The sequence below is a fragment of the Sus scrofa genome, chromosome 17, assembly GCF_054392235.1.
Source record: "Sus scrofa isolate SSC_HxYL_T2T_F1_AM1 chromosome 17, Sscrofa_HxYL_maternal_Yorkshire_Landrace_v2.0, whole genome shotgun sequence".
NCBI classification, from domain to species: domain Eukaryota; kingdom Metazoa; phylum Chordata; class Mammalia; order Artiodactyla; family Suidae; genus Sus; species Sus scrofa.
Window position 1 is genome coordinate 47,607,704 of NC_139399.1, and position 15,382 is coordinate 47,623,085.

The 15,382-nt window shown below is 43.2% G+C and overlaps 1 protein-coding gene across 15 annotated transcripts in view; it reads right to left on the minus strand.

Moving 5' to 3' along the window:
• Positions 1–15,382, minus strand: part of NDRG3 (NDRG family member 3) — an 82,503-nt gene that overhangs the window by 25,395 nt on the left and 41,726 nt on the right. For 12 of the 15 annotated variants that reach the window (XR_014832278.1, XM_021077358.2, XM_021077356.2 and 9 more), the window contains 6 exons: positions 14,889–14,994; positions 13,098–13,218; positions 10,734–10,796; positions 8,593–8,653; positions 6,590–6,676; positions 4,055–4,111 (listed from right to left, as the gene is read on the minus strand). Coding sequence is in view for 11 of the 15 variants with exons in the window: in XM_021077358.2 (XP_020933017.1) it covers positions 4,055–4,111; positions 6,590–6,676; positions 8,593–8,653; positions 10,734–10,796; positions 13,098–13,218; positions 14,889–14,994 (495 nt within the window). In the remaining 4 variants the exon portion in view is untranslated. Of the gene's footprint in view, positions 1–871; positions 4,112–6,589; positions 6,677–8,592; positions 8,654–10,733; positions 10,797–13,097; positions 13,219–14,888; positions 14,995–15,382 lie in introns of all 15 variants that reach the window. The other 3 variants (XR_014832274.1, XR_014832277.1, XR_014832276.1) reach the window with 3 other exon arrangements.

Genomic DNA, 15,382 nt, shown 5'->3' on the forward strand with positions numbered 1-15,382 from the left:
CAGATACGGCTCGGATCCCGAGTTGTTGTGGCTGTGGTGTAGGCCAGCAACTACAGCTCCAATTGGAAGCCTAGCCTCCATATGCTGCCACGGGTGCGGCCCTAGAAAAGACAAAAAAAAAAAAAAAAAAAAAAAAAAAAAAAAAAAAAGGCAGAAACTAGAAACAAACTGCCTTCCTATCACTTTTGCAGTTTCCCCCCAGTGTTCTTTTTTTTTTCAATTTTGATAAAATAAACCTTTAATTTAAAAAGTTTTAGATTTATCAAAAAACTCACAAAGGTAGTACAGAGAGTTTTCATACATCCCACACAAATTTTCCCTTATGCTTAACATCTTATATTATTATGGTACATTTGTCGCCATTAATGAACCAATGTAGATACATTTTTTTAAAGTAAGAATTGCAATGATTTTTAATACTTATTTATTTATTTTGCTTTTTAGGGACGCACTCACAAACATTCTCAGATAAAGAAAAACAGAGAGTTTACCACAAGCATACCCTCTCTCGCTAAAGGAAATTCTAAAGGACGTAATTCAGAGAAAAAGAAAATTATTCCAGAAGCAAATTCTGAGATGTGAGAAAGAATGAAGAGCAAAGAAAATGATTAACATGCAGGTAACTCTGAGTAGACATTGACTGGATAAAGTAACCATGATCTCTAATCTGCGGGACTAAGAAAAAAGGAGCCTCAAAATACTAGAGAAACAACAAATAATTTGGAAGAAGTGATGGAAGATCATAGATTGGAGTTAAAACAATTGGATAATATAACTTTCAAGCAGTAGAAGGGGAAATGTCCATATGTAAGATGTTTAAAAAATAGTAAAACCGGAGTTCCCACTGTGGAGCAGCGGAAACAAATCTGACTAGGAACCATGAGGTTGCAGGTTTGATCCCTGGCCTCATTCAGTGGGTTAAGGATCCGGCATTGCCGTGAGCTGTGGAGTAGTTTGCAGGCACCACACGGATCCTGTGTTGCTGTAGCTGTGGTGTAGGCCAACAGCTATAGCTCCAATCTGATCCCTAGCCTGGGAACTGCCACATGCCATGGGTGCAGCCCCTCCAGTGTTCTTTATTTACAAATTCTAACACTGTCACTTGGTAGAGAAGTAATGTACAGAAAAAGAAAGATGTCATGGCTCAGCTCTGGGAAACATTTACATGCTAGTGGAAATGCTGGAAATTGACCTAATCCAAATTATATTATATTCAAAGAATGGAGTGTTGAAAAACATAAATATGTGTCATGGGGTCAGTGCATGCGTGTGTGTGAGAGAGAGAGAGAGAAATAATCTTTCATGATGGAATGCCAACAGATAAGGCCTATGACTGAAAAATCATTAAGTGGAAATACATGCATATTTAGAGAGATGGAGATAAAGAAAGTTGAGGCATGTATCCCAAAAGACATATCGAAGAATGTTTATAGGGGAGTTCTCACTGTGGCACAGCAGAAACAAATCTGACTAGTATCCATGAGGATGCAGGTTTGATCCCTGGCCTCACTCAGTGGGTCAGGGATCTGACATTGCTGTGAACTGTGGTGTAGGTCACAAATGAGGCTCGGATCCCAAGTGGCTGTGGCTGTGGTGTAGGCCAGCAGTTGTAGCTCCAATTCAACCCCTACCCTGGGAACTTCCTAATGCCACAGGAGCGGCCCTAAAAAGCAAAAAAAAAAAGGTTCATAGAAACTTTATTCATAAAACAAAAACAAAAGATCAGAGAGATTCTGTGTAGCCCAGCAGGTTAGGGATCCGGCGTTGCCGCAGCTGTGGTGCATGGGTTTAATCCCTGGTCCAGGAACTTCTGAACACCACAGCTGTGGCCAAGAAAAAGGGAAACTGAAATGTTCATAGGAACAATTGTGGAATATAATACAATGGACTGCTACGCAGAATAAAAGAATGAACTACTGATATACAGAATGACACAGTTGAATCTCAGACTACACTGAGCAAAAGAAGCTGGCCCCAGAAGAGTCTACACTGTAATTACATTTATATGAAGCTCAAGAAGAGGCAAAATAACCTATAGCAGTAACAGAATAGTGACTACCTTGCTTGGGGAAGGGGATTAGTGATTAGGAATTGGCATGAGGGAACCCTTCCGAAGTAATAGAAATGTTCTATATTTTGATTTGGTGGTGGTTACATGAGAATATAGGCATAAAATGTAAAAGGTCACTGAGTAGCACTTACGATTTGTGTCCTTCACTATAAGTAATACCTTAATTAAAGAGGCAAAACCCAAAAGAATTAGCTAAAAGAATTAAAGCGGTTAGCTCTAAGAAGCAGGAAATGGGATGGGTGGCAGATTCTTTGTAAGAAGTCCTGAAAAACTTCTCTCCTCTAAAATATATGTCAATGTGTAACTTTGATAAAATTCATCTCAATAAAAGAAAAAACAATGCACTCTGGAGTTAGCCTGACCTGAGTTCAAACCACTTGCTAGTTGGATAATGGTGGCAAGTGACGTTGCCTCTCTGGCCCTCAATTTCTCCATCTTAAAGTAAGTCTGATAGAACCACGTGGAAAATAACTGAGTTTGTGCCTTCAAGTATTTGTCAAAGTGTCTTACACATCAGGAGTACTAAATGCTGATTTTTCTCCCCACCAACCATTTTCCCTCAATACACAGGCTACACTGAGCACATATTACTCCTCCGCATGTTGTTTTCATCTCCCCAACTACTCCAGACCCCTCACAGCTCTCCAAACTTATGGCTCATTTATTCCTTTCCTTCTTCACAGGTCATCTGTGATGTTGTGATTTATCATAAGAAATATATATTTGGTCTTCACACCATTTCTGCCACAGAGCTCCTAAAACACTTGGAACGTAAGTGATAAAAGCATCTTGTTTTGTTAGTGAAGTGACTTTAGGAAAGCCCCCAAGTAACTTTTAGACGGAACCAGCCCCGTGATTACAGGGTCAGAACTTTCGATCCCACCCCTTCCCCACTGCTGGGGGAGGGAGAGGAGCTTGACATTGAATTGACTGCCCTATAATCATGCCTCCATTAACCCCAAAAAGGACAGGACTGGGAGAGCGTCCAGGGTGGCAAACACGTGGAGGTTCTGGGAGACTGGTGCACTCTAGAGGGCACGGAGCTCTGCGCCCCTTTCACAGAACATGCCCTTGGCACCTCTTCCATCTGGCTGTTCCCGAGTTATGTTCTTTTACAATAAACCAGTAATCTAGTGCGTACAATGTTCCTCTGAGTTCTGTGAGCCACTCTAGCAAATTAATTGAACCCCAGGAGGGTGGTCATTGGAACCTCTGGTCTAGAGCTGGTAGGTGAGAAGCACAGGCAGGACACAGAGTGGCAACTGGTAGCTGAAGTGGGGGAGGGGAGTGGTGGTGGTGGCACAGTCTTATAGGACCAGGCTCAAACCTATAGAATCTGACCTATCTCCAGGTAGACAGGGTCATAACTGTCACACACAGCTGGTGTCCAAGAATTGTTCAGTAGCGTAGGAAAAAACACACATTGTAGTTGGTGTGAGAATCATATTATCCACCTGACTTTCCCTCTGAAAAGAGGACTGGTGTCCCCTCTTTCACCCAACAATTATCCATATAATTGTCATTTCCTCTATAGACTTCAGTTTCTTCACCAGTAAAACATGGGGTTTGAACAAGATTATCTAAGGTTCTTTTAGCAATCACATTTCTTGGTTTCTTTTTCTCTGAAATTTCTATTTTTGTGAAGCCTTTCCCAGACCTCATTATGGCTCTAAAGATATTTGCTGAGGCATATGATGTTGTCAAACATGAACAGATGGCATGCTGCTCACAGGAGACAGGTGGGAGGGGGTGGGCACTGCCTTCTCTATCTCTCCTAATGCCAAGAGCTGCGTGGCACTGAGTTAATGCCTCTCCCCTAAGACTGGCCTTTGCTGGGTCATGTGCATCCCACACAGCACTAGCAGTATTACCCACTGGGATCGAGTTCAAAGGCACCCCTTCTTTCCTTTTCACTTCTAAAGTGAATAAGATTTTACAAGCAAGCCAAAGAACACAGCTCTCCTGGCTGGAATAGGCACTTACCTGCCCAAAGTGATGAGCCAAAATAATGTCCACAACATTGGTTGTCAGTCCTGAGAGCTAAAAAGATAAAAACTTTGTGTCAAGGGAGAAAGCACAGGTTAAAAATTTATCAAGCTGTCCACTTTACTGGTGCACTTTATTGTATCTGTGTTATCCCTTGACAAATAACTCAGTGGTACACACTTTCATGAGATGGTGGTTTCAAGAAACATGAGAACAAAAAACAAGTTAGAAAGAAAAGGGAAAAGTCTTGGAGTTCCCTGGTAGCTCAGTGGGTTAAGGATCTGGTATTGTCACTGCTATTTCTGTTCCATCCCTGACACAGAACTTCTGCATGTCACAGGAGCAGCAGAAAAAAAAGAAAAGTCTTCCCTCCAGGGTAATAGCATAGCCTGCTGTGAAATAGGTAGCTAGAAGAAATGGTTGCCATTACTTCTTTGAAAACCTGAGACCTAGAACTCATGGCTATTAGCTACTTCATTCCTGCCTATATTTTTGCATTTATACTGGATTTATGGCTAATAAGGATGGACCTACAACCACTCCCAACCCAAGCCAACCAAAAGAAAAAAAAAAAACACCTTTTTTTCCCTTCATTTTTTGCTATCTTCATTTCCAAGAGTGGGAGGAAATTGCTGTTTACAGAATGTTCTTGCATTTTGAACATTTTTCTAATTTTTCCCATTTCAAAACTATGCATATCAGTCTAATAAATGCGTCAATCTGTGTAAGTCTGCAGGGTGTTAGTCTATTTTCAGGAAAGTTTCCAAATGAAATGATGTTACTGATTTCCCTTTAGCTTTCTTTGTTGGTTTTATGCTCAATTCCTACCACTGACCTGGATCAGAGGTGAAGTACTGAGTTGGGAGTGAAGATGGTGGAGAGGAGATAAGGGAAACAGGTGGATATGGGTAAAGCAGGATCACACAGTCCCAGAAAGATTAGGGAAGAAAGCCCAGAAATCTTCACATGGGTTATCCATGACCCACAGGTTGTATAAATTAAAGATAATGATAATTAATAACCTAGTTTATTTTGTCTTTAACACTCATAAGGTCCTTCTAAAGCTTTATAAGAATTTTTAGGAGTTTCCCTGTGGCATAGTGGGTTAAGGACCTGGTGTCACTGCAGCAGCCTGGGTCACTGCTATGGTGTGGGTTCAATGCCTAGCCTGGGAACCTGTGTCACATTAAAGGTGTTCAGCTAAGTTTGTTACAACATATGTAAGTTCCCGGGTCAGGGATCAAATACAAGCCCCATTTGCAAACTACACCACAGCTGTGGCAACACCACAGAGACAAGCTAGATAATTATCCCATTGCCCCATAGTGGGAACTCCACCAGGTAAGTTTTAATGTACCACATGCTGGATAGTAATTTTAACAAATTTTATATATATATATTTTTTTGTCTTTTTTTGCTATTTCTTGGGCCACTCCCTCGGCATATGGAGGTTCCCAGGCTAGGGGTCTAATCGGAGCCGTAGCCACCAGCCTACACCAGAGCCACAGCAACGCAGGATCTGAGCCGCGTCTGCAACCTACACCACAGCTCATGGCAACGCCAGATCGTTAACCCACTGAGCAAGGGCAGGGACCGAACCTGCAACCTCATGGTTCCCAGTCAGATTCGTTAACCACTGCGCCACGACAGGAACTCCAATTTTAACAAATTTTAAATAAGAATTTTCATAGCATCTGGCAATAGGATTGTTAATATAGTTCATCCAAAGCTAGGATATATATCATTTCTCCAGAAGTTAAATATGGGGAGGAATGGATAAATTTTTTAAAATCTGGTCTACTGGTAGGTGGAAATAGTTTAATATTTTAAAATAGCTATAAAAGCAATACATGTTTACCACAGAAAATTAGGAAAATATAGAATATAAAAAAAGGAAATAAGTCATCTGTAATGGTACCAGCCAAAGATGTTACCATCGGTGATAAATTATTTTCCCTTTTTAACAACATTGTATTGCCTTTTTTTTTTGGCCATGGCATATAGCAGTTTGATGTTGGATCTCAATTCCCAGACCAGAGATCAAACTTGGGCTGTAGCAGTGAAAGCACTGAATCCTAACCACCAAACCAATAGAGAAGTGCCTGTCTGTTTTTTAAACCTAGAATTTTCTCATTTCTTTAAATAACTAAAAAAAATAAGTTTCTGGTTGCATAGTATTCCATTCATAGTCTTCATGAATGAGACTCACAGTTATGAACAAAAGTGAGATACAAAAGATACATATTCTATTATACCAATTATATGAAGTTTAAGAGCAGATAAAACCAATCTACGGTGACAGGAGTCAGAATAATGGTTATTTCTGGGAAGGGAGGAAGTATTAACTAAGGACAGAGCTAGAAATATTCTGTATATTGACTGAGCAGTGATTATATGTGTAAACATTCATCAGGATGTCTACTTAAAACTTCTTGCTCTTAACTTTATACACCTCAATGAAAAAATAAAAACCAGTTAAGGTGTTTTGAGGAGGGGCCAAGAGATGAGCCAATGGACACCATTTGGTCTTACTTTGGAAGCTGCCCAGTCAATCCAGCCTTTAGCACAAGGGTCGACGTTAATGAGCACGAGACCTTCCACAAGCTCTGGGTGATTGAGCTGAAATGAGACAAAGACAATGGTATGAGCACCCTGCCCCAGTTTTCTTCTAATATCCAACTTAGCATCCGGAAAACCAGCTTCTTCAACGCTATCAAATGATCTTGCCTTGCAAAGATCCTGGCGGGGAGTCGGTTTTTTATTTCCACAGCAGAGGAGGGCACCTGCTATAGTTGTTTAGCTCATGGTGGGTCTCCTCTGCTGGGGCAGTGCCCTTGGGACTACGTGGCATAAGGGGCTGCTGAGGCATAGATTGCCTATTTCATCCTCATATACCTTTGTTCTCAATGGCGGAGTTTTTTTTCTAAAACCACAGGAAGAGGTGATACCACCTCCCAGAAGGCTGTCCTGGAGTTCCTGTCGTGGCGCAGCGGTTAACGAATCCGACTAGGAACCATGAGGTTGCGGGTTCGGTCCCTGGCTTTGCTCAGTGGGTTAGGGATCCGGCATTGCCGTGAGCTGTGGTGTAGGCTGCAGATGCAGCTCGGATCCCGCCTTGCTGTGGCTCTGGCATAGGCCGGTGGCTCCAGCTCCGATTCGACCCCTAGCCTGGGAACCTCCATATGCCGAGGGAGCGGCCCAAGAAATAGCAAAAAGACAAAAAAGAAAAAGAAGAAAATAAAATCTCATATGACTTAACCACACATCAATCTCTGTTAGTATTTTGGCATGTTTTCTTCCAGCTCTTCCCTATGCCTATGACAAACTTCATGTGCATCTGTATTCTAACCTTTTTGTTGAGCTTATAGTGCATGTAAATTGCATATCACTACAAGTTCTTCTTACAAAAAAAATTTTTGTAAGGCATATAGAAGTTCCTGGGTCAGGGACTGAACCCTTGCCACGGCAGTGAACTGAGCCACTGCAGTGACAATGCCAGAGCCTTAACCGCTGTACCACACCCAAACTCCCAAAAATTTTAATGGCTCTAAGAAATTCAACCATAAGTATTCCCTAAGAATTATTATTATTTTTTCCTTTTTATGTCTGTACCTATGGCATATGGAAGTTCCCAGGATAGGGGTTGAATCAGAGCTGCAGCTGCCAGCCTATGCCACAGCCATGGTGACAATGGATCTGAGCTGCATCTGTGATTTAAGCTGCAACTTGCAGCAACACCAGACCTTTAACTCACCAAGCAAGGCCAGGGATTGAACCCAAATCCTCACAGACACTATGCTGGGTTCTTAACCTGCTGAGCCACAATGGAAACTCCAAAGAATTATTTGTCATTAATGATATCTTGCCTTCATTTGTGAGATGCTATAAGTAAAAAGCAAAGCTTTATACAAATCTTTATCTACTGCTGATAGAATTTACAGAAAAGCTAAAACTAACATAAAACTCACAACAGGGGAGTTCCCACTGTGGCGCAGTAGGTTAACGATCTGACTTGTCTCTGTGGAAGCACCAGTTCGATCCCCTTGGCACAATGGGTTAAGGATATAGTGTTGCTGCAGCTGTGGCATAGGACATGGCTCTGGCTCAGATTTGATCACTGGCCCGAATTTCCGTATGCCGCAGGGGCAGCCAAAAAATAAATAAGTAAGCAAATAAAATTTAGGAGTTCCTGTTGAGGCACAGTGGAAACGAATGCGACTAGTATCCATGAGGATGTGGGTTCGATCCTCGGCCTTGCTCAGTGGGTTGTGGATCCAGAGTTGCCGTGAGCTGTGGGGTAGGTCACACACTCGGCTCGGATCTGGTGTTGCTGTGGCTGCTGTAAGCTGGCAGCTGTAGCTCCAGTTCGACCCCTAGCCTGGGTACTTACATATGCCGTAGGTGTGGCCCTAAAAAGCAAAAAAAAATAAAAATAAAAAAAATTTAAAAGACCCAGACATTTAACACAGCAGTAAGAGCCGTGACCTTGGCGGTAGGTACCTCAGGGTGCTAAGACTAATCCTGCCCATACTTACAGCAAATCTGCTGAGGATGTAAGCTCCAGCTCCAACTCCAACCCCAATGATGCTTTTCAGACTGTGAATGAGACACACCAACATTGTCAGGGTTAGCTCGTTTGGAGGTGGCATGGCATAATGGAAAGAATACAAATGGGTTCAAATCTGGCTCTGATGCTTGCTGGATATAGAATTTGGTAGAGTCTCTTTAACCTCTTGAACCTGGGTTCCTTATCTACCACATAAGGATACAACCACCCACTTCTAAGTTGATTTTAAGGATTAAAAGAAATATGACTAAAACTTGGGAGTCACCCTTGACAGCTCACTCTCCCATCACCTCTGTGTCCAGCCCATCAACAAGTCCTACAGAGTCTACCTTCAAAGTAATTCCATCTGCCTCCACCTACCTCATTCCATTCCCTGCATAGCCACCCAGTACCAAGCTATCAGTATCACTTGTCCAAATGTTGTAATAGTTTAACTGGTCCCCCTAATTTTACTCTTTTACCCCTCTCTAAACCAGTCTCTCCACAGCTAGAGTAATCCTTTTTTAAAAATGTAAACTGCTTTACTGATGTGCAATTTACAAATCTAGAGTGATCATTTTAAAAGACTAAATTAGGGGGAGTTCCTGTCATGGCTCAGTGGTTAACAAATCTGACTAGGAACCATGAGGTTGTGGGTTCGACCCCTGGCCTTGCTCAGTGGGTAAAGGATCCGGCGTTGCCGTGAGCTGTGGTGTAGGTCGCAGACTCGGCTCAGATCCCACGTTGCTGTGGCTCTGGCATAGGCTGGTGGCTACAGCTCCAATCCAACCCCTAGCCTGGGAAACTCCATATGCTACAGGAACGGCCCAAGAAAATGGCAGAAAGACAAAAATAAATAAATTAATTAATTAATTAAATAAAAGACTAAATTAGGGAAGTTCCCGTTGTGGCTCAGCAGTTTAACGAATCTGACTAGCATCCATGAGGACGAAGGCTCAATCCCTAGCCTTGCTCAGTGGGTTAAGGATCTGGTGTTGCCATGAGCTGTGATGTAGGTCACAGATAAGGCTCGTATCTGGCATTGCTATGGCTGTGCGCAGGCTGGCAGCTATAGCTCTGATTTCACCCCTAGCCTGAGAACTTCCATATGCCATAGGTGTGGCCCTAAAACGACAAATTAAAAAAAAAAAAAAAAAGACTAAATTAGATACCACTCCGTGCTTAAAACCCTTTGGTTTTTTTTCTTCGCCTTTTTTTTTTTTTTTTGGTCTTTTTGTCTTTTTAGGGCTGTACCTGCAGTATGTGGAGGTTCCCAGGCTAGGGGTCAAATCAGAGCTGTACTCGCTGGCCTAAGCTACAGTCACAGCAACATGGGATCCGAGCCGCGCCTGCAACCTACACCACAGCTCACGGCAACTCAAGATCCCCAACCCACTGAGCGAGGCCAGGGATTGAACCCAAGTCCTCATGGATGCTAGTCGGGCTCGTTAACTGCTGAGCCATGACGGAAACTCCTTTTTTCTGTCTTTTGAATATAATCCCAAATTCTTACCTGATCTATGAGACCTATGTAATCTGGTCCTTGCCTATTTCTCAAATTTCGCTCTATGCCTTTCTCCCACTTACTTATTGGCTCAGGCTTTTTGTTGTCGTTTTTTGGCCACACCTACGGCAAGTGGAAGTTCTCAGGCCAGGGACTGGACCTGTGCCACAGCAGTAACCAGAGGCACAGCAGTGACAATGCCTGATCCTTAACGCCCTAGGCCACCAGGGAACTCCTCAGGCCTTTTGGACATCTTCCTTCTGTCTGCAATCCCATGCCCAGGCTTTCTGTCTACGTAGCTCCTTTTTATCCTCCAGGTCTCAACCTAAGTGACTCCTTCTGAGAGAGGCATTCCTCAGCCTTATCTGTGCAGACCCTGTCCTTATTCTCTATCATAACGTCCCCACTGACGTCTACAGCATGTAAGCTGGGAATACTTGCTTACATACTTACTGTTAATTATTTCCCCCACTAAAACGTAAGCTTCATGCTCTACAGAGTAGTGACCATACTGTTTTGCTCAACATCATATCCCCCCAATTAGACACATAGTAGAAAATGTGAAAAACAAAAAAAAAACAAACAAAACCCCAAAACAATGTGAAATAACTGCAGAATGAACTTACTTTAAGTGGGTGAGAACAGAAGGCAGCATTTCGGCCAGCTCATCCATTGTGGGGTACTGGTACCTGGAATACAGAAGGATACCACCAGAATAGCTAGAAAAGTGTAGGTTCTTAGAGAAAAGCACTCACTTTAGCCAAGGCTCAAAGGAGGAGATGTGGTACCTGGAAATGACTGCCCCATGTTGTGTGACTCTCTGACTGACATTCTAAGAAGAAGCGGGGGGAGAACCCACAGGTTTTTATAGCCTGAAGAGCAACCTTTAACTGGGGGTTTGGCCTCAGTAAACTTCTAGAAGTAAGAGTCAACTTAGGAAGTGGCTCTTGCTCTGCAGTCTGTATTTAGGCAACTAAATGTAAAGGTAAACAAAGCTTTACTGGACCTAGGCACACAGTCACAGATCCTGCGTTCCTCGTCATGAAGGCTCATTTGCTTTACTTAGGCCTAGAATAACCTGTTTATTATTTGCTTTTTTATTATTATTATTACTCAATGAATTTATCACATCTGTACTATTACTTGCTTCTGAATTAGGTTCATGATCTAAGAAACTGGATCCCAAGATGGTCAAGTAAGTCTGAAACTGACTCAGACCAAGTATCCAAGAAAAGTTGGGACTGTCCATAGAGGTTACCCAATCAAAGATGAAAAGGATCTTAAGACGACCTCCTACATATGAGGCAGGATCTGCTCTACCTTTGACAGGGACGTCAGTCTGTCTCAGCCTGAAACACCTCAAGCAATGGTGTGCTCCTGAGCCATTTGTGCATAAAACAGGCAACATTAATTGGATCTAAACCTTATTGAGGAGTTCCCGTCATGGCTCAGTGGTTAACAAATCTGACTAAGAACCATGAGGTTGCGTGTTCGATCCCTGGCCTTGCTCAGTGGGTTAAGGATCCGGCGCTGCCGTGAGCTGTGGTATAGGTCACAGATGTGGCTCAGATCCTGTGTTGCTGTGGCTCTTGGCGTAGGCTGGTGGCTACAGCTCCCATTAGACCCCTAGCCTGAGAACATCCATATGCCGCAGGAGCGGCCCTAGAAAAGGCAAAAAGACAAAAATAAATAAATAATAAATAAATCTTATTGATATAAACCAGTCACTGGCCAATTTGTGTTTAGGAGACAGAATAGCTTGGGCATAGTAAATAATACAGATTCTGGAGCTAGACTGCTTGGGTTAAAATCCCAGCTCTGGGGAGTTCCCGTCGTGGCGTAGTGGTTAACGAAACCGACTAGGAACCATGAGGTTTCGGGTTCGGTCTCTGCCCTTGCTCAGTGGGTTAATGATCCGGCGTTGCCGTGAGCTGTGGTGTAGGTTGCAGACGCGGCTCGGATCCCACGTTGCTGTGGCTCTGGTGTAGGCCGGTGGCTCCAGCTCCGATTGGACCCCTAGCCTGGGAATCTCCACATGCCGCGAGAGCGGCCCAAGAAATAGCAAAAAGACAAAAAAAAAAAAAAAAAATCCCAGCTCTGCTACTTACTCATTATGTAAGCTTGGCCCAGGTACTTAGTATCTTTGGGCCTTAGTTTCCTCACTTGTAAAATGGGAATCATAGTAAACCTAACCCACAAGGTTATAAGGATTAAATGAGTTAAAAAATGTAAAGCAGGTAACGTAGGTCGGAATACTGTTGAGTGAATACCTAAGCGTTAACTACTATTGGATCACAGTAGGCAGTCACTGGCAAAGGCAGCTCTGGAGATGAGTGAAGAGAAAGGGAAAGAATTAGCCTTTCACAGCTTGTGTTTTCCCTCCTCCTCCAAGGTCTCCTCAATAATTATGCCGTCCAGGGAAGACTTAGGGAAACTGTGGCTCCACCATGCACAGCCAGCTTAGGATGAGGCTGAGAGCTCCACGTCCAGTCAAATGCATCCCTACCTGACAGGGCAGCTTCTCAGAATAAACGGCTACAGTGATATTCAAACTCCTATCACCAGACTGAAGGTAAGGGTGGGGTGGGGAGGGATCCCCCAGGAAGCTCAGAGGGATCTGAGTTTAGGCCTAAGTAGTCGGGAGTTTCAGGGAGAGGCAAAAAAATGACAGATTTAAAGTAGATAAGGATGAGGACAAACAAAAGACATTGAGATGTGGGTGTTCCAGACACTAATGCCTTGTGATTGGCTCCCATCCCCACGGAGGGCCATTCCTGGATACGGGAGAACATACAGTTTTCCTGATAGAATGTACGTAACTGTCCTCTCAGAGTGAGGAGAGAAAACAGGCGGATGGTCAGATGACAAGTATAACCTGTAGGCTGTGCCAAACTAAGCTGAGAGGGAAGCACATGGCCACTGCTCCCCAGGAGCTTAGTCGTTTGCTCCCTGAATGCCTGTCTTCCAGAGGATCTCGCTTGTGGCCTTACCCAGATGGGAAAGAGGGTGCACCTTCCTGCTGGCCTGGGGCATCCACATGACAGACAGCAAAGTGCTGGGTGATTTCTTGCATATCCTCAAAGTTAAAGAACGCATTGAAACAGGATTTATCTGCAAGAGCAAAAATGTTAAGTCACAAGCTCTTCATTTCTCTCCAATTTTCCTCAGTCTATTCCATATCGTTGTCCTCTCTCATGCCATTTTAATCACTATTACACTAAAGTGAAGTGTCTGAACAGTTTGTCCGATTCAAGCTGCCCTACAGGTTGACTTCCAGACGTCTAAGTGATGTGAAAAGGGACTAATCCTCAATTCTACAGAACCGTCCACAAAGTGGAAACCAATCTTGGTGTTGCACAAAACAACCTTACACCCATAATACTGTCCTTTTTTTTTTTTTTTTGGCTGCGACCATAGCATGCAGAAGTTCTGGGGCTAGTGATCGAACCAAAGCCACAGCAGTGACAATGCCAAGTCCTTAATTGCTGGGCCATCAGGGAACTCTAATACTGTCATTTTTCATGTATCTTATTCCCCTACCTCACACAGAGATCCTGACCACATCCCAAGAACCTGGCTAGAATAACTATCTTGAGCTGCTCACAGTCACCATGTGGAAGACTGTCCCTTGGCAAAATTGCAGGGGTACAGGGAGGGGTTGCTGCTACAATTTCTATCCTAGTGGTATAACTGCTTAAATTCCTTCTCATGCCAAAGAGGCCACAAGAGCTCCAGCGCAAGGCTGTAGCCTCAAACGCAGGCCACCTTTGAAAGCCAGAAGAATGTGGAAGACAACACATGTACACAGACTCTGTGCCTCAGGCTAGGCCAGAATCTTACTCTACCTTCTAGAAAATGCCTCTTAAAGTCACCAATGACAAACTATAGCAAGAATACTTTTACTAATTCACTGAAGACTTCACAACAGTTAAATTCAAACTCTTATTTATTTTTTCAGGGCTGCACCTATGGCATATGGCAGTTCCCAGGCTAGGTTCGAATTGGAGCTACAGCTGCTGGCCTACACCACAGCCACAGTAACTTGGGATCCGAGCTGCCTCTTCGACCTACACATAGCTCACAGCAATATCGGATCTCTGATGCACTAAATGAGGCCAGGGATCAAACCTGCATCCTTATGGATACTAGTTGGATTCCTTTCCACTACGCCACAATGGGAACCTCCAAACTCTATTTTCTAACCTGAAATATGAAAAAACCCAAAGTACAGATTTAAAAAAAAAAAAAAAAAAGATTTTAAGAGTTCTCTGTGGTTCAGTGGGTTAAGGACCTGGCGTGGTCACTGCAGCAGCTAAGGTTGCTGCTGTGGCACAGATTTGATCCCTAGCCCAGGAACTTCCACATGCCATGGGTGCGGCTAAAAAAAAAAAAAAAAAAAAAAAGAAAAAAACGAATATGAGAGTTTCTCATGTGTTTTTAAAAAATATACAAAGAGGAGTTCCTGTTGTGGTTCAGCGGAAACGAATCTGACTAGCATCCATGAGGACGCAGGTTTGACCCCTGGCATCAGTCAATGGGTTAAGGATCTGGCATTGCCATGAGCTGTGGTGTAGGCTGCAGATGCAGCTCGGATCCCACATTGCTGTGGCTGTGGTATAGGCCAGCAGCTATAGCTCTGATTCGACCTCTAGCCTGGGAACCTCCATATGCCAAAGGTACGGCCCTAAAAAGAAAAAAAATACATACATACATACATATATACACATACACACAAAGATTATGTTATAATAAAAAGAGAAGGTATAAAATCAAATACATACGATTGAGGCCAATGTCATGGTATGTCATAATAACCGGTCTGTTTCCCTTCGGTAGGCCTCTTATAGTGACGTGGACCACACCATGAGTTGTTTCTATATCATGTTCCTATAACAAGAGAATGTAATGGTCTCAGCAAAGGCAGAATGGACACCCCAGGTTGCTTAAGTCTCATAATACCCAATTCACCAATATTTCCCACCACCTGGGGCAGGAAACATCACTGAATTGTAAGCCTACCAGAAAAATGTTACATTAAATAGAATATTTATACCTTCTAATTCCTGTCAGATAAACAGACAAGTAAACGAGGGAAAAATATACCTTATCTACAAAGCTCACTGTCTTAAGTGGGAGAAGTCAGGGATCTGTTGAGAATACATTTGTAACTGGCTATGGCAAGGGGATCAGCAAGTTGACTAAGAAGCCAGGTAAGACCTGGAGAAAGGGAAGTCAAGAAAGCAGAAGATACGAAGAAGCTGCTGGGTAAAAAAGA